Source organism: Drosophila mauritiana, chromosome 2L (assembly GCF_004382145.1).
Source record: "Drosophila mauritiana strain mau12 chromosome 2L, ASM438214v1, whole genome shotgun sequence".
In the NCBI taxonomy this organism is placed as follows: Eukaryota; Metazoa; Arthropoda; class Insecta; order Diptera; family Drosophilidae; genus Drosophila; species Drosophila mauritiana.
The window spans coordinates 8,309,656-8,327,674 of NC_046667.1; the positions used below are offsets into that span (position 1 = coordinate 8,309,656).

General features: G+C 41.6%; 4 protein-coding genes across 7 annotated transcripts; 2 read left to right on the plus strand and 2 right to left on the minus strand.

Annotated features, from left to right (window-relative positions):
• The first annotated feature begins 192 nt into the window (after positions 1-192).
• Positions 193-1,759, plus strand: LOC117135121. Of its 2 annotated transcripts, XM_033295140.1 has the most exons (4): positions 227-245; positions 311-457; positions 515-1,446; positions 1,502-1,759. In XM_033295140.1, the coding sequence occupies exons 2-4, from the start codon at positions 331-333 to the stop codon at positions 1,607-1,609; spliced, it is 1,167 nt and encodes a 388-aa protein (XP_033151031.1). In that variant the 5' UTR covers positions 227-245; positions 311-330; the 3' UTR covers positions 1,610-1,759. The 2 variants fall into 2 exon arrangements, with proteins under 2 accessions (XP_033151032.1, XP_033151031.1); XM_033295141.1 differs by having other exon boundaries at positions 193-457.
• Positions 1,760-1,944: 185 nt separating this feature from the next.
• Positions 1,945-2,573, plus strand: LOC117135124. The gene is made up of 2 exons (XM_033295146.1): positions 1,945-2,185; positions 2,245-2,573. Exons 1-2 carry the CDS (start codon positions 2,024-2,026, stop codon positions 2,455-2,457), a joined length of 375 nt encoding a protein of 124 aa, XP_033151037.1. The 5' UTR covers positions 1,945-2,023; the 3' UTR covers positions 2,458-2,573.
• Positions 2,574-3,096: 523 nt separating this feature from the next.
• Positions 3,097-18,001, minus strand: LOC117150539 (diuretic hormone class 2). Of its 3 annotated transcripts, none has more exons than XM_033317465.1 (5): positions 17,957-18,001; positions 17,790-17,861; positions 4,962-5,070; positions 4,190-4,315; positions 3,097-4,027 (listed from the first exon to the last, which is right to left on the minus strand). In XM_033317465.1, exons 3-5 carry the CDS (start codon positions 5,051-5,053, stop codon positions 3,892-3,894), a joined length of 354 nt encoding a protein of 117 aa, XP_033173356.1. In that variant the 5' UTR covers positions 5,054-5,070; positions 17,790-17,861; positions 17,957-18,001; the 3' UTR covers positions 3,097-3,891. The 3 variants fall into 3 exon arrangements, with proteins under 3 accessions (XP_033173356.1, XP_033173357.1, XP_033173358.1); XM_033317466.1 differs by having other exon boundaries at positions 17,948-17,977; XM_033317467.1 differs by having other exon boundaries at positions 4,965-5,070; positions 17,790-17,983.
• LOC117150538 (lysosomal aspartic protease) lies at positions 6,276-7,462 on the minus strand. Its single transcript, XM_033317464.1, has one exon. The coding sequence runs from the start codon at positions 7,439-7,441 to the stop codon at positions 6,323-6,325; it is 1,119 nt and encodes a 372-aa protein (XP_033173355.1). The 5' UTR covers positions 7,442-7,462; the 3' UTR covers positions 6,276-6,322.
• Positions 18,002-18,019: the final 18 nt, after the last annotated feature.

The following is an 18,019-nucleotide window of genomic DNA, read 5'->3' on the forward strand; positions in this document are numbered from 1 at the left end:
CTAGGTGTAGTTAATTTTTCTGTTTATGATATGAAAAGTTCCATAAATAAACTAATAAGAAAAAAATCCTAACGATAAGTGTTCTTTTTTTCGCGCGTACTTTTTAAATATTTTGATACGTTGATATATATATATGTACTAATAGTGTTGGAAAGTGCCGCATTGCATTCAAGCAGTTCAAATGCAAGTAGTTCAAGTCTCGAACGACAAACAAGCAAATAAACAGCTGACAGTATTTGCTTTCGGTAATTTCTTTTTTAACAAAAATTTCGATGTGAGATGGAGCAAATAAATGAAGATGTTTGGTTAGATATACTAAAGTACCTGCCAATGAGAGATCAGCTTTCGCTGGCCGAAGTCAACGAGAATATATCGACATACGTGAAGTATCAATGGCGTCATCTCAAAAAAGTGACCCTGGCCCGCGAGGATCTGGAATTCCTGGACAATAATAAGAGTTAGCGCTGATGGTATAGATTCGATCCCATAATAATATATGTAACTTTTAACTTAGAGCTGATGCAGGAATGTGTGGGCGGCTGGTCGGCAACGGTGGAGCATCTCTATTTGCCAAGTGCCAAGATTGAGATGCTTGTAAAGTGGACGGAATACGACTTTCCCCACCTCCGATCGCTGGAGTGCCACATGGACTACAATCTCGAGGAGGCGGACGAGGAGACCCTTCAGCTAACCGAGTTGTTTCCTCTCCTGACCAAGTTATCACTCAATAGCAGCACAACAGGTCGTTACTTGTGGCACTGGAAGCATTTAAAGGAGTTGAATCTCACCTGGTGTGAATACCTGGACCCGGACCATTTCAAAGAGATCTTTGGCAGCCTACAGCTGACCAAGATGACTATGCTCTACTACGGATACAACGTGAACCTGGGCGAAAATGTTGTGGATATAACGCGGTGCACCACGCTTGAAGAGCTGCACATCGATGACCACCATTTGCTGGGTTCTTTCCTGCCCCGACTGATGAATCTGCCACACTTCCGCCGCTTGGTCTTTTACACACGGGACTACTATGAGTATGTGCTAGGTTGGGTGGCCAGGCACAAGCCTCTAAAGGTTCAATCGCTTCTCTTCAACGACTCTTTCTGGAGCAGTGAACGAGTGGCGGAAAGTATACTGCACATGACCAATCTTCGTCGGCTGGTCCTGCAGGAGGATGACATCGATGCGCAGCAGCTGCACACCATCTGCCACAAGTTGCCAAGATTGGAGGAGCTGCACCTTTTGGCAATGCGAGAAGTTCCGTCTCCGAGCCACCTGTGGAACTCCATAGGTCATTGCCATCTTCTTAGGATCCTTAACCTATCGTCTACCAAGCTGAGCAGTAAGTCAGTGGATCTCAGAAACTCCTGTCTGACAAAAGTTCTGCTAAGTCGCAGGATTCCGCTGACCCTGCATCTCCACAACACTGGATTGGCTCCTAGTAAAGTAAGTACAGCACAAGAAATTGTTCAATGACTACTAAGTTGAATTATCTACCTAGGTTATACGGGATTTGGATAGTGCCTCTTTGAAAATCTCCTTTGAACCCATCCATTTGAATATTTGGAGTTCGCGATTTGTGGAAATCGAATTCAGTCCAGACTCGTAGTAGTCATTTGAAAAACCTAAATGACATTTCTACCTCAATCCGTCCAGTATACAAATATGCGTATATATCCTGATACAGATATATACCCTTTGTAAGGGTATAGAGTCAAATAGCTTACCAAAACAATAAAATACTGTCTACCTTCCCAGATCGTATTAAATTCAAAAAAATAATCGTATGTATTTTAAACTTCAAATGTACAACATTCGATTTTTAGAAAATAAAGCTGCAGACGTAACAACAAATATTGGCTGCTAAGATTTCACAAGAACAATGAATAAGAATGATAAGTATTTATCTTTATTGGGGCAAGTGCGTTAACCTTTGTTTACCTGCGAAACCGAAATGGATAGCAAACATTTTGCCTCAAGGCAGTTGTGCTTTAAAACTCCTTAAGTACGGATACAATTGGTAATGGATCGGACAAATCTAAATGAATTGAAACATAAAATGCGGCGGCTTCTGAATTGTGGACACAATGAGACCGAGGAACTACAATACAAATTACTCGAAGTTCAAAAAGAACTGGATGAAGCTAATGACTTTATTGCCGAAATAAAATTCGAATTGGATAGTGTAAGATGTACCACATCCCACATCCGTTCAACGTGTAATCAACTTCTATCTGAGCACAGGTTGATATACTTGCACTCCAGAATCAATGGCTGCGCGATGAATTGATGATGCTAAAGGCCGAGGAGGTGGGCGTGATTCATAGGGACTTGGAGGAGGATCCAGCAACTCAAAGGGAGCGTCGCAGCTATCGACAGCAAGTTTCTGCTGGAATGGTGTCCCCTCAGCTTGAATGCCCACTCCAGGAGCAGCGATACGGACGCGAACTGGATTAAACTAATGGCTGATTACATTGCTCGAAATCTGAATTTATTTATCGATAATGATATTGTATGCCATTAGCCGCTTCCGACTACACGCAAACCACTTAAAATATAAGGCTTATCTTTGTTGTCGCACTTCATAAAAGTTTATTTCTGAATCACAGAACTGAAATAAATTCAGTATTTGATAAAGATACAACAGGAAAAGCTGCGCCCAATTAGGTTTACATTTTTTCAGTTAATGATTACCGATTCCAATTTTGACGCATTTATATTTGCACTATATATATTTATGTGTCTGCGTTTAATTACTCACATACTATTTATCACCAATTGCGAATTGAGTGTGTTGAAATTTATGGTACCTCGAAGTCCACTTATCTGGCCATCTAACCTTTTGAACTGCATGCATAAATCAGTCGATCCTAATTCGCCTGTAAATAAATAAAATATATTGCATTTACAGCTCGCTGGCTTCCTTAATGGCCGGTTTGTTCGATTTGTAATGCATTTGCAACTCCCAGATGAAAGGATACATTTTATGAGCTCTGGCAATTGGATGGCCAAAGTGCGTCAGGTGTGCGAAGAATAAAATTGCCATTTCCAAATTGGAGGAACCCCCTTTAAAGAAATTTAAAAAAACTCAAGACAGTTCTCAAAATGTAGACTTTTATTTGATCGTGTCCGACTCACGTTAAGATATATGTTTGCAGCATAGACACAATAATTATTAAATATATATGCAAGTAGAATTCCGTAATATATTTGTATCGCATTAGTTGTACGTGTGCTTCAATAATTTATATTTACAATACTTAAAAGTCGCGTGAGACCAAAGTTGGCTATTGATAAAATAAACTTTCAGTTTCGTTGGGGTTTTTTTTTTTGTTGGCTTCATTTTGGGGGCCAAAAATGTGTTGTTAGCAATATAAGTAGTATGTATATTTGTGTAGCTCTTTTTTTTTAATTTTTGTTAGTTTATGTAAGTCATACCTAGTTAAAGATTTTTTGCGCGATTATGCTTACACTTGAATATATATTTAGGATATATTTATTTAAATTTCTCCCTTCTCTCTTTACCTTCTTCCCTATTTTCGGGTTAAAACGAGCAAATAGCACTGAGTTAAATCTGAGATGAAAATTTGCATAAATAGTTTTCAACATTTTCGTTCGGAGCAACAGTTTAACGCTTTTATTCGGGTGTTCGCCTTTGGTATATATAATTTCGATATCTGTTGAATATTATTTTCGTATAACTCTTGAAGGGAAAAAAATGTGATGAATTGCATGAGGACATTTTCGTAATAAATATTTATGTACAATGAATAACAAACAATAAAATGAAAGCTCTAGGAAAGTATCAAAGTATGGGCCAAGTTTGGGTGGAGAAGTTGACGCTCGTCCTTAATGTCCACAGGATTCGCAGCCGGGACTCGTCCAGGCGCCTTAGACATCGGTCTCGGATCGCCGCCTCCGCCCGGGTCCGCCGGCAAAGTTGGCTGCAGCCAGACCCATGCGGTGTTTCGCCTCCTGGGTTCCCGAATATCCCCGGGCCAGGCCAAAGTCCACGGTTCGTTTGGAGCTACGAAAACGAGTAAATTTAGCAGTTAGAAATGATTTGGTTAGATTAGACTCTGGCAAATAACCTCACTACTGGTAGCATTCAAATAAGTAAGAGAACTTTAGGTGCACATATGTATTAAACAATTTCTATTTAGACAGTATATGTGTCTTCAATACTTACTTCTCCAGATCGTTCCGAGCCCGTATGATGGTGCGTCCAAAGCGAGTCATCAGTTCCATGAGTAGGTCGTCCGGCACCTCCTCCAGTTCGTTATAGCCAGCGCCACCGTATCCTCCATTGGATTGGCTATTTAAAAGTCAACGAAATGGAAAATTAGATAGGAATTTGGTTGTATTTATACAATACAATGCGGCTGAACAGGATATCTAATTACGTTGGCCCCGTTGAATTTGACATTCGACTGGCTTAAAATCTTAATTTGCATGGAAACCCAATTATTTGTTAAAGCCCAAAATGTTTGCAGCATTTTCCATTCGAGCAATTGCTAATTAGCTGGCCAGGGTCAATGAATTTTTAATAGTTACTTTGATGGAAGGGAAATTGAGTTTTAAATCACCCCACACACACAAGGCGTGTCCTTAGAATCTTTTAGCTACATCAACGACTCAAGTGTATGGCCAAGTACTGCAATTTTTGACACACTTTTCTGTCAACGTTTACATTTTGTTAATTGAAAATTCTCCTCCATGTGAGCGTTTTTTTTTTATATTTTATTTTTTGGCTGCCTAAGTATATTTCCATCTACCACATGGCCAAGATTCGTACTCAGTGGGATAATTGCTTGCCTCAAATATTTGTGTGGCACACTTTTCGGTTTTCGCAGCTTAAGTGCCAGAATTTAATTAGGCTATGTCCTTTTGTATGTGTTCAGCCAAATTGGAAAGGATATGTCTGCATGTGGGTGGTGTGGAAATAGGGGATTGGGTACAACTACCTGGGCATCGGAGCTGCCTCGATGCTCGAGATGGCCAAGAGGCAGAAGAGGAGGAAGACCAAGGCGAAGCAAGCGCATCGGTTTGTCATCTTTGTGCGGCTGTCTCCTGCAAGAATTTAAGAAATAATTTAATAAACATCGAAGCTTCGAAACCTGCCATTTAAGCAAAGGCATTCCAACGAAAACAATGCTTTACGAGGTAAAAGGCTAGTGACGAACGCACCTTTAGCACTGAAAATTGTGTCTTATCAAAAGCCAAAAAGTAGTATAATTTTATTTATGCTATTATTCCATAACTTCTATATCTACAAAGACATTTTATAAATTTTTGAGGTGCTGTGCTTTCATAAACTATTTGAAAAGCCAAGCGGTTTAGTGTTCTAAGGTCAACATCAATTAGAAGTCGATGGCGAGGTGAGTTGAGTCTACACCCAGAACGGAAGTCGAGTGGCGACCAGGGTTTTCCATTAAGTGATTCATTAACTGCTCAACGAAGCAGTCCCAATCTGGGCTACCCTTCCTGTTCTCTCCCCCCTGCTTCCTGCTCCACTCATTTGCGTTGGAAACTAGCTAGCAGGGCCAATATAACCTGTTGTCCACAAGTTGTCCCGAGTTTCACAAGACCTCCACTTTTTGCATTGCTCAACTGCACTTCCACTTCCTGTCATCGCATACGGATGCCGCGCGTCCTTCGGCCGCTACTCCTAAATGGTGTTGTCACTGTTGTGTTTGCAGTTGCAAAACTATAGTCCCGCACAATTCTCTGACATCACTGGCTATCCTTTGACACCTGACATCTGTGGCATTCCCCCGGGCTACCAGAGTCCCCTCTTGACACCCGGTGACACACATCATTGCCCGGGCAACAGGCTGGACAAATGAATTGGCTCCCGGAGCTGATGGTTTCTGTCATTGCCTTCATAACACCATCTCCTTTGGGTCCAGAGTCAACATTTGTCCCACAGCCAGCTGGGGATTTGCGAACTACCGGATAACACAGTTGGATAACCGCTTCAGTCTCTTTAAGTGTCAATAAATCACAGGCACGAGATAGTTGGAGTGGTATCGTTTGGTAACATTTGTACTTAAATCATATATACTTTATCATATACATTCTCGAACAATTTGCAGAAAGTCGAATTCATTTATTATACGAAAAACAGATAAGCATAACTAGCCATGACTGTAAAACGCAATTGGAGTTGCTTACTCACAACCTATCCACTTACAAAGTCGTAAACAGATTAGATTGTTACACCTCCAGCCTTCGAAAGGTGACCCACTTGAGGTGACCCAGACATTTGGTAGAAAATTCAAAGAACTCGTTGCTTTATTGATTCGTAATTGCGGATCGTTATCTAGGCGACTGGGGCGAAGCCAATGCGGTTGTTGCCCAAATCGAATTCGGTGTAGTACTGGCCAATGAAGACATCGCCCAGAATCCAGAAGTCGGTGCCCATGTACTCGAAGGCGGACATGCAGTTGCCGTCCGATTGGATGATGTAGGCCGAGGGCTTCAGGACGAAGTTGGTACCACCGATGTTGAAGATGACATCGGGCAGGGAACTGACGCTGGAGCAGTCCAGGTAGCCATCCTCACCCACGTTCAGGATCTCGGACAGGGTAATGTAGGCATTGTAGGGAGCCACGATCAGGGAGGTGCCGGTATCGGCAATAGCCTGGCAGTCATCGCACAGCGAGTAACCGTCGATGGAGGATCCGGCCATGGTGAACTGCCAGTAGCCCTGCTCCGAGATGGGAACGTAGGTCAGAGCACCAGAGTACAGAGAGGAATCGGAGCCACCGAAGATGAGTTCACCACCCATTGTGGAGGTGCCATCGCGGGCCAGATAGAACGAGAAGACGGAGCTGTCGACCAGACCCTGGGACACCATGTTGTAGAAGGGAGGAGCCACTCCATCGACGGCCAGGGACTCATAGGCCATACCGAGAATGCCATCGAAGTTGGCGTCGTTGAAGTTGGTGCCCGGCTCGTTGGTGGACTCAGCAAAGGTCTGGCTCTTGATGCTCAGGCCATTGACGTCGACGGTATCGGTGGACAGGTAGCCAGTGAGACTGCCAGTACCATACTGGATGGAGAAGGACTCGCCGTTGGCCACGTAGGTGGAGCTGGCGCTGGAGTCGTACTGGTTGTGGGTCTTGCAGGCATCGCTCTGGCAGGTGTTCGAAGGCACCCACAGGTTGGAGGAGCCCGAGTCGAACAGAACCTTGAAGCTCTGAGCGGGAGTGCCGATGGAGATGGCTCCGTAGTAGGCCATGTTCATCGAGTTGGACAGCTGCTCCTCATCCACGCTGCGAAGCGAGGGCAGCTGGTACTTCGTGCGCAGATAGGACTTCTCGGCCAAAACATTCTGGCGCGTCTTCACAAAGTTCTGCTCCTTGAGGATCGGCACGCGATGGAGCTCGGCACTGGCCAAAGCCGCCAGGAGCACTACTACAGCGATGGTCTTGAACATTCTCTTGGTTTCTAGTCTACTCGAGTTCGACTAACTGACGATCGGAGTAGCGGGTCTAATTTATAGCACTCGCCATCAATCACAGCCCAAATTGTCCGGTGATAAGATTTGCTGACCACTCCAGTCTTAAGCAGTATGAGTTCTAATGCTCGTCCATTCGATAATTATAATCTGGCGCATATTATCATTTCAGGTGTGAGGTGATATTTGGACTATCTGCTCGATAGCGTTGTTCTCAAGAAGTGAATCCTAAATTCCAATACGCACCTGGACTTTGTTTTGATTGAGCATTTTGAGTGACTTTGATAGTGCTTACATTACGCGATAATAATAAGTGACTCTTCATGGTAATTTGTTTTAATATCATTGCATGATTAAGCTCACAGATAAGCCAATAAATTAGTGATAGCGATAAGTGAGTTTGGGCTTTAGGGAAAAACCATGCATTTGTGAAAATCACCAGGCACAAAAGCAAAAAGCGAAATCATTTAGAAACTAAGGATGATGATATAATTGCTCACATTACCAGAATGCATTTATTTTCAATTGGTTAATTTAGGGAAACGTGGGAATTTGATCGCTTTCAGCCAAGAGGAAACGCTTTCCTCGGCTTAAATTCCCTTCCAATCAAGTGGTTACACTCGAGCACTTTCACCAGCGATTTGCTCTGTCATATAAAAATATAAATTTCGTTTTGGCAGATAAAAGCAAATGCAGGTCCGGCATGGACCATGGCTCCTACTACCATTAAGCTTAAGACCCTATTGAAATCAGATTTAAAATCAAATAAAATGCCACTTCAATTGGCCAAGAAGGACAATGGAGATTCATGGATTCGATTGCGTTTTACTGCCAGCGCAGGGACTGTTTGCACATGTGGGATGGTGGGATGAGGATTTCTGTGTGGGATTTCGGGTGGTTCTGTGTGGTCAGCCACAGGTTAATTGTGGTCCAGAGCATTCGCTCTTATCGCCGAGGGCTAGTAGCACACGGACAGACAAGGGGCCAGATGGAGGTGTCCACGGGCGAGTGCGTTGCTCACTTTCGACCCAAATAAAGTAATCAACGGATTTTACGCACCGTCGGGCAATTTCGGTAACCATACTGGGTAGCTGGTAACTGGGCACACGGGGCGTATGATTACCGACCGACGTGGGCCGCCTGCTTTTTGTTTCTCGTATTCCTGCGGTGACATTTCATGTGCAATTATTAGGCTGCTCAAATAGGCGCCCGTGCCGGTCCCCTTCAACCGTTTATCAATCATTTTTGATTTATGGGCCAGCGCGAGTGGATTGAACTGGAGTTGATTGTAGTCGGCAAATACATAAATAAAGTATACGCCCGGGGTGGCTGGCCAACTAACCGAAATGTGTGCGCTTGTATGAATTTCAATTTATTTTTATTTGCTGTGCGTGGACATGGCTTAAAGGCTTAGACCGAGATGCAAATAATATTTAACCAAAAATAATCAGCAAACATTCACAATTGGTAAATACATTTCATATAGCACAGAGGAGCCAGAGAACAAATAAATTGCTATTATGGATAGTATCCGGTTCGGTCAGTGAGCATTTGCCTCCGAGTCACTAATGGGTGGGCGATTCCTTCAGGCAGGAGCACCCACCACTCATCCCTCTCCTACTCCACATCGAATTCTTTCCGCCGATTGCATTTTCACAGCTTGCTCGATCTCCGATGCACCCACTCGTGGTTTATGGGCCTGGGAGTCAGTCAAGTGCCAGGCGATTAATCGAGCAAGATATTGATGTTTCAAATCAACACTAGCCAGCGAACTTTGGCCCATAAGCACATTAAATATAGCCCGACTGCCATGACAGATAAATTAAACAAGCGGAAGTAGTTCATTTAATGCATTCAATTAAATAAATTATATATTATATATATTATAATTATATAAATTATATTGAACAAGAATATTTGCTGGGGCTTATAAATGGAATACTAATTCTGATTGATTATTTTGTTGCTACAGGTGGATAATGCTAAGAACTAAGTATAGTTTTTTCATAGGGTATTTTTAGAGATTGTATTAAACAAACGAACTACTCAAAACCGGAGATGTTATCGCCTAACAAGCTGCTCTAAGGAACTTCAAAGGGATGTCCTGCAATCAGGAGTTGACTACTTAATCTGGCATTTGAAACCCGCCTCGAGTATGAAAACCCATCTCCCGCAGTGGCCGCCGCATTCAAATCCCATCAAGCGGAATAGGCCAAACAGTTTGGGCTGCTTGGTGGCTAACCCAAATCAAGTGTTGCCCAGTCAGCACTGGCATTTGTCTAACGAGATGAGATTTCTGGCTGGCAGCTCCACTGCCACTGCCCCCACCTGCTACGCAAAACTCTCACCTTGTCCAAGTGCCAGTCTGGATGGCGATGGTGGGAGCTGGGAGGTGGGTGCAGCCTGGACTAAAGTGTAACACGAGAGTCAGACATTGAAATTGCATTGCCTTGATTGTGGCCAAACAACACAAGACACACTCGCACCCTGTGAGCCCCCGGCTTTTGTGGGTCGCTCGGTGGCCCGCTGCGTTGGTAACTGGAAACGTACTTATGATTTGCTGGGTGGGGCAATCGGAGGCGGTGCTCGTGGTGCGAACCTGGAATCTGGCCACAAAACCGGGCAAATTGAATTTGGGTCATTCAATCGCAAGGCCAGGGCTAAGGATTGTGGCCCACTTCCTCCAGCATCGACAATCAAAAATGGATCCACGTGCTTTAATCCCAATACCCAGCATTAATTGACTATGATGGGTATATCGCTTGGAGGAGTGTCTTAGATTTCAATTGCTACCAAAAGGCAAATAATATAGGCTTCTTAATTAAATTATACCTTTACCTTAAAATTTGTTTGTAAAGTAAATAATCTGAATATCCAGTTATTTTAGGCTCGAAATTAAATATTATTTGAATTAGCTAGTTTGTTTATCTTAAGCCCTTAAAATTTGCAATTATTTAATTAGCGTTGCATTACTTTTGTTTCCGTTGACGCCTGAAATTGAATAAATTGTAGGTAATTTAGCAAAGCCTGCTAACGGCAGGAAAAGCCATATAATTAGGGGAAATTATTGCCACGACAGGCACTTTTAGTTGCATTAAATTTTCATATACCAAATGAAAATTGCGTATACGCATGGAAGGGGGTTGGCACTGGCGGGGGAAGGAGAAGGGGAAGGGGAAGAGAGCGCCACACCCGCCGCGTTGTAATTGGATGCTTATTGAATTAGTGACAAAGTCGGCGGATTGGCCGGAGGATTCTGCGGTGTCCGTGCCGCTGGGCTCCCAATGTTACCAAGGCGGAGGAGATGGTGGCCCCGCTGAGTTCCTGGCTGCCATTTTAGATATACATCAAATTATTCCGTTTGTCAAATTAAGCAAACAAGACCCGCACAGTCGGAGACAGAAGATTGATTTGGATTTGTGTTGGCAGACGTTTGATTTGCTCCGATCCGGTCGAGCGTGTCCTTCGTCCTTGCGGTTCGCATTGTGTGCGGAAGCGATGCCATCTTAACTGATTAGTTGGCAAAGCCACTGCGCCTAAGTCGGCTGAATGTCCGCAAACAGGTGAGTTGCCTTCGGCGCCACTACATTCCGCCATGCCAGGTGCAAAAGACTCTGGCTAATGGAAGCTGCTAATGAGCTCGCACTTAACTAACCAAAGTCGCCAGACAGCAGTGAGTTATCCCAAACTTAAGTACTATATACTATACTTCGAAGAATCATATATTATTTACTTGAAATCTGGCGAAAATCAGGAAGATATCAACAAGTCAGAAACGCGACAGCTTCAAGTGTCCAATATATTTGTAGGCAACGATTTGTGACATCAATCAAGGCAATAATCTTTAACCGATTAGATTGGTTGTCGAGTCAGTTAAGCTGGTTATGGCCACAATTATTGACACTTTATAGCACGCGACGTCAGCACTTAAAACTCAACAATAACACTTTAATTCAAGACATATTTATAGGTATGGTTTGATGGATTTTTAGACCTAAAAAGTGCTTCAAGTTGTTTCATAACGCTGTATTTTTTTGTATATCATTTTAGTATGCTCTTTTTACGACAAACAAACGACTTATCCTTCACACACGCTGGCCTAAAAGGTCACGTCATAAACCAGCAGTAATTATAATTGTATAACCTATAATGGTTATGTACCGCTAAAAGAACTGTGGAAAAACTTTTGCCCGTTCCTCGCGGGAGCTGAACTTTGGGGCGAAAGTTTTCTCGGTGCCCGTTGAAGGGACACGGAGCAGAGACAACCGAGCATTTCTCGGATGCCGAAAACAATGTAAAAATTGTTGACCCAACATGGAGCTGGAGCTGGGCTTGGGTGGGGTGGCTATGATGTAAGGAGCTCCATAAAGACAATGAGGTGGAAAAGGCAAACGCAAGGTGGGCCCAGAGGTGAGGAGGAAATCCAAAAGGGGATTGGGGTGGGGGAAAGGGGGTTGGAGCATTTAACTTGCGGAGGCTAAAAGCATTGCCCACAACAACCGACAGGATAACATCCTCCTGGGAGTTGCCACGCGAGCGCCGCCTTGGGTTTCTTTCGAGACCGAGACTTTCAGGACGTGGATGAGGACGTGGATGTGAATGTGGATGGGAATGAGGATAGGGATGTGGATGAGGTTGAATCAGATTTCGGGGTGTGGGGCACAGGCGGCACTGGGCGGAATCTCTACCTGGGCACGGGCACTCTTTACATTTACTTAAAAATTCATTGCGGCCCAAGGAATTCTTGTATTTTACTTTGGCCCCAACCTTGAATCTTTAAAATTGATGAAAAATTATGCCGAAAATGTCGGCAACAGATTAAAATAATTGCACTCAACTAGAGCGGCGTTTCCGAATGGGTCTTCAATTTTTTTTTGATTTTTTTTTGGTTTGGACTTGAATTTTGCGGTTGGTTAACAAGCCGAACAAGCCACAAATTATGCTGGCAACAGGTTTATGCCAAATGGGAATTTGGTGTTAGGCAAATGTTTTTATTCTTTCACATTTCTGTATGCAAACTGTGGGAATTTGTGAATTAGCCTCCGGTGATTCAGAATTGTTCGGATGGATCTTTTCTCTTTTGCTTTTGCCAGCCACAATTCGATACAGTGTGTTTTATTCTTTGATGAGTTTTCGTTGTTTGGGCAAGCCGATGATTTTAAATGCAAGAGAAAATAAAGCATGTCCCCAAGGTATGTATGTTCAATAAAATACTATAAATGCTTTATTTATGTCAAATTTATTTCGAAAAATGGGCTCACATGAATTCCAAGGATGGTGCAAAGAGATTTGAGTTCATTGAAACGCAGTGGATATGTTTGATATTCAGAAGATTTAGTAATGAAGATATTTGAAGATTTGATATATATTAGATTTGAAGATAATGAAGATTTGTTTGATATTCAGAAGATTTAGTAATGAAGAGTGTTAAAAAATAATATGTAGCCCACTTTTAAGGGCAGTTCGCAAAAAGTTTCTGTATGGTTTTACGGCGATGATGTCAAGTATATGTATCTTAAAAAAGTGCTAACTGGAAAAAAGGGAACTTTGCAAATACTTTTCGCACTTGATAAACTTCTGCGTAACTCATATGAAGAATGGAGCCAAAAGCCAAGTGCGTCAGTCGAGTGACAAAATATTCAAATCAAACGAAGACCAGCAACTATGCCAAGGGGGGGAATCCCAGGACAAAAAATGCGAAAAAGGAAAACTTGTGTCAAAGTTTGGCTAAATACTTTGGCGCAGCCATTTTGTTGTGTGCCCCCGTGTTGTGCTATCCAGCTTGCCACATCCGCCAGCCACCAAATCCAAATCCCCCGGTGCCGTCATCATGTGCACCAGTTGCCAGTTGTCGACATATCGATGTCAGTGGCGCAGCTCCTGCCGCTCTGTCACTTTCGCTTGATTGCATTGTCAGGTCGGTGCGGTGGGTATTCCTCCGCTGGAATCCGCCTACAAAACCACTCCTAACACATGTATTATGCAACCCAGAGCCACCCAGTGCCACCCACTCCATTGGCTGGCTGATAAACTGCCGGGCGCAATGACGTTTGTTTGTTTATTTGTTTGTTTGTTTATGTTTTATGAGCATTGTTGCCACAACTTTTGCTCAACGCAAACAGTGCCACTTGCCCCCTGACCCCGCTCGATTGCTCTTATTTTGCATTGAATTTTCTGTTTGCCAGTTGCAAAATGTAAATGTAAATGTTTCTCCTCGATAACACAAAGCCTTACTTTGAGCTCTCGCTGCCAACGTGTATGTGTAGTATTGTGATATTTACCCTAGCAGTTGATTCAGCAACTCGAGTGCCTTTAATTGCCTGCTGGAATTGGTAAGACCTCAGCTAATTTCGTGGCATTTCAGTTTGAAGACCACACATCTTGGTCCTTTGCAATGGATCCATTGAGCCGAGAAATCAAACACGAGAATGCAGCTGAAGGGGCTGATGGAACGTATCCTGCTCCTTGTTTTCATTAAGTTAATACGTTTCATGTACATTTCTTTTTTTTTTTGTTACAAAATTATTCTTTTCCATTATAATAATGAAAATTTCAACGGTGGCAAATTTGCAAAATATACATTTTATTCGTACCTCGTTTAATGTTCGGCTTTACTTGTTTCGCGCAGTATAGTATTTAATTTGAATACCGACCATAAACATTCAAATATTTTTCGAAGCGAATTTATTACAAAATGCTAACTTTGTCATACAAACAATTCAGGCGGAGATCTGGGCGACTTGGTCGGGGGAGGATTTAAACAAACACTCCCAAGGAGCAGCTCGCATAAAACCCAACGCCAAAGCATTTTTGAGGACACAGTAACAGCAGCAGATGGATGGAGGAGGAGGAGGACGAGGACCTCCGGCGAGGTCGAATGCATGTCTTATCACCGAGGACTGGTATTTGGACTCACGTGGCAGCAGCAGGAGCCGAAGTTCCCAGGAGAATGCTTATGGGTAAATGCAACATAAAATACTTTTTAAATGCGAATAAATATTTGGCAGCTGTGCGGTGGAATACCATCATCAAGGAGCTCCATGTTGGTCATGGGTCTTGTGTCGAAGGAAAGTGAAAATTTATATGTTAAGAGACCGAATTTATATTTCATGAAGGCGTAAGCAGCTCAAAATGAATCAAATGGGGTAAGGAATTACCTGCAGTTAAGCGCCAATATTGGTTGCAGAATTGCAGATAAAGTAGCTCAAGCGATGGGCGAGCAGCGAAATATATCTGCTAGATAAACAGGGCTTAAGTTAAAGTAGGTCGGTCAAATATTAAAGGAACAGCATTTAAAATCCTATAACTATTTAAATTAAATTCTTCATTTTACACTTTCTAAAAGCAAAGCTATTGTTTCCTTATTATTTTACATTTATAGTTGAATGTAATAAATTTCATGCTCAGTAAAAGTATATAAAAACCTGATATCTAGCATAATAATTAATTACCGAAACGGCACATGCTGCTCATTTTGCAACCAACTTTTAACAAATTATTACGCACTACATAAAGCCCGCATCGCTTGACTTTTAACACGCCGGCAATTTGAGAGTTTATGAATTCATAAACTCGCCCAATTAGAGGCGTAAACATTTTCGGACTGAAAATCGTGCTCAATTAAATTCATGCAGGGTTCGTTTTGGGGAAAATATAAAGCGGAAATATTATGAGCCAAGTACTTCGCTTAATAAAAATGCAATAAATGGGCAGATGAGCCTGAAAAGAGGTCTTTGAATTCAGCACGGAGTAAACACGAACTCCTGCTAATGAAAAGCATCCGATTTTCATCTGCAATTGTCCCCAGTTTGTTTGCATTCTCATTGCCTTGGGGCAATGTTAATTTTCGTAGGGGATTCCCCTGCTCTGCGGTGATTAGTATGCACATGTGAGTCGACGGGGCCAAAGTTCGGATGCTGCCAGTAAACACACTGGCTAAACAATTTAATTAATAAAAATATGCAAATTTAATTAGAGCGAGAGCAGTTCAAGGAGACTTGCCCTCCGCCTCTGGAGCAAGTGTGTTGAGAAACATTTTGGCCCAAAAAGTTCCCTAAGCTTCTATGCGTCTATGTATTTCGTATTTTTGGGGCTTAAGCCCTTTTTGGCCATGCTCAAGTGAATTTTTTAAGTCCCACGCTTAAGCATTTTTTAATTGTTGCCCAGTTGAGGTAAACTCCTTTATTCCAAAACGAATTAATTAAGCACGAAAGTTTCCGCATCTGAGTGTTTTCACAGACCCAGGGATAAAAGAAAATGTGCGGCGATGAAAAAGAAAGAAATCCCAAGACCCAAATCATCTGCCCTCTTACCGTCTGCATCTCCTGTGTGCTGCCCCTTTTGTAAATTTAAAGAAAACACGAATTACGAATTGTCCACAAATCGTCACAGAAGAGAGCATTTCATAAACAACCGGAGGGCAGGAGATGAAAATAAGTAGTTTCTTCCACGCCCTCCATTTCATCCAAAGCACCCCTGAGCGTGAAAATTGAATTTTCCAGAAGTGCCATTTTGCGCAAGAAAGTAGGCAACAAAAAATGATCAAAAGGTCGACGAAGGTGTGAAAAACAGTGAATAAAAGTACTTTTTTTGCGGTAAGTGATGGATGTGAGTTTAGTTAAACTTTTATACTTCGTCAATTGAAAAGTGCAACGAAATAGTGCATAAAGATGAATACTATTTTGGGATTTGTATGGCTAAAGATGTTGAACTGTGACCATATAAAACTGAGATACTTTGGTAATAAATTGAATTCGATATTTCGATTAACGTCTGATTTTTTAGAAATCATGTGATCAAAAACCAATTAAAAGCAAAACCTAAAATAGTATCCAAATTGAGCCACACAAATTGAGCCCACATTCAAAGCCAGTAAAAACATAATCCGCCTTGTTTACAATTTCTTGCATGATACTGAATATTCAATTTAAAAATCGGATGTAAAAAATTGAAAGGATTATAAGCAATTGGCGTGGACACTGTGCAAGAGCAACTCACGTTTTCTGCTGCCGCAGCTAAGCGGCTTTTGCGATGCACCGCATTTAATACATTTTTAATTTCATCACTTTTCAATTATGCTTTTTTTAATCTACATGGTTAAATGGTCTTCAATTTGATGCCCACGTAAGCCAAATTAAATTGTTCATTTATTAAACGTTCAACTTGAATTTCAATTGAATTTTCTTTAAGTTTTTTTTTTTGGGCGCATCAAGTCATTCGAATCACTGAACAACTGAGGAGTTTCTGCGAACTCGAATCGCCCAACTGTTGTTTCTAATGCTGGGAAATTAATTTCATGAGCCCAACTTTAAGATCAGAAGTTCCACAAGTTCGCACTAAAGTTTTGGCAATTTAAGTTAGTAACAGCCAAGAGCGCTGGCTCGTAAGATCATAAAACTATAAAGGCGCTCTAATGTGGGAGCAAAGTAAAGCTCAAAATGATTGCGATAATCCAAAGGACTTAGTTGGCCCGAGCCGAGCCAAGAGGTAATAAAGCCAAGGAGCCAGCTTCAATTTTGCAGCAAGAAAATAAAGATTTTCCCAGATACGAGTACTGGGGCCAAAAGGTCGCCTGGGCCAAAGCCCACGGAGTGCCCAGCCCATTTAGGAAGGACAAAGGGGATGCAACAAATGTCCTGGGCTCAACACACATCATCGAAGGACCTCAGCATCGGTCCTGGGTTACATGTTGACTTAATGGCTTAGGACAGCTAAGAAGCAATTTATAAAACGGCCAGCACATTTTCAGAATTATAAACGTTGGCAATTTTGAGCTAAGAAAACATAATTAAGAGCAAGTTTTAAACACAATTTGAATAGCAATTTTATTAAAAGTTTGCTTTCTTAAAACTAAAATATTTTAGAAAGTATTGTCTAATTGATTGACAATTAAAGCAAATTAAATTTTCAAACTAAAACACGGAAAAAACCAATTGTTTTTCAAAATGTTTGATTTTATAACTTGTATTCCAAAAAGCTTGAACAACTTTTCCTTAAAAGCAAAAGAAAAATATTTTGAAATTTAGTAAAAGTTGCAAATTACCCGACGGCAAAAAAGGATTGAAATCTTATTGATTGCGAATTTTAGGTTAATAGTTTTATTAAGTTCAAATAGCTTAAGGTTTTTTTAAACTAATTAAAATGAAACAATTTAAGGTTTTATTTGTTTAGAGGAATATTAAAATAAGTAATTAATATCAATTAATAATTTGAACTAATAAGATTTTTTGGACAAAGAGTTTTTCTTTAAGCAAATTAATAATAAGCATAGGAAATTTTCGATTTATTATTTAAATTGAAGCAAAAATTAAATAACTTTATCACTCACCCTTTTTCACAAATGCACACAACACTTTCGCTTTATTTGCGATCAAAGTTCGATTGCTTTTGATCGATTCCACTGCAAAACACAAGAACAAAGTTCAAAAACGTTGAGAGACGATGCTCGATGGGATTTTGAAAAACTTTTTGGAATCGGTTCTCTACAATATTAACCGTTACTGCTGCTGACTGCACCGCTTTGAGACTGAAACGCAAGTGAAATCGGCAGCCAAGGAG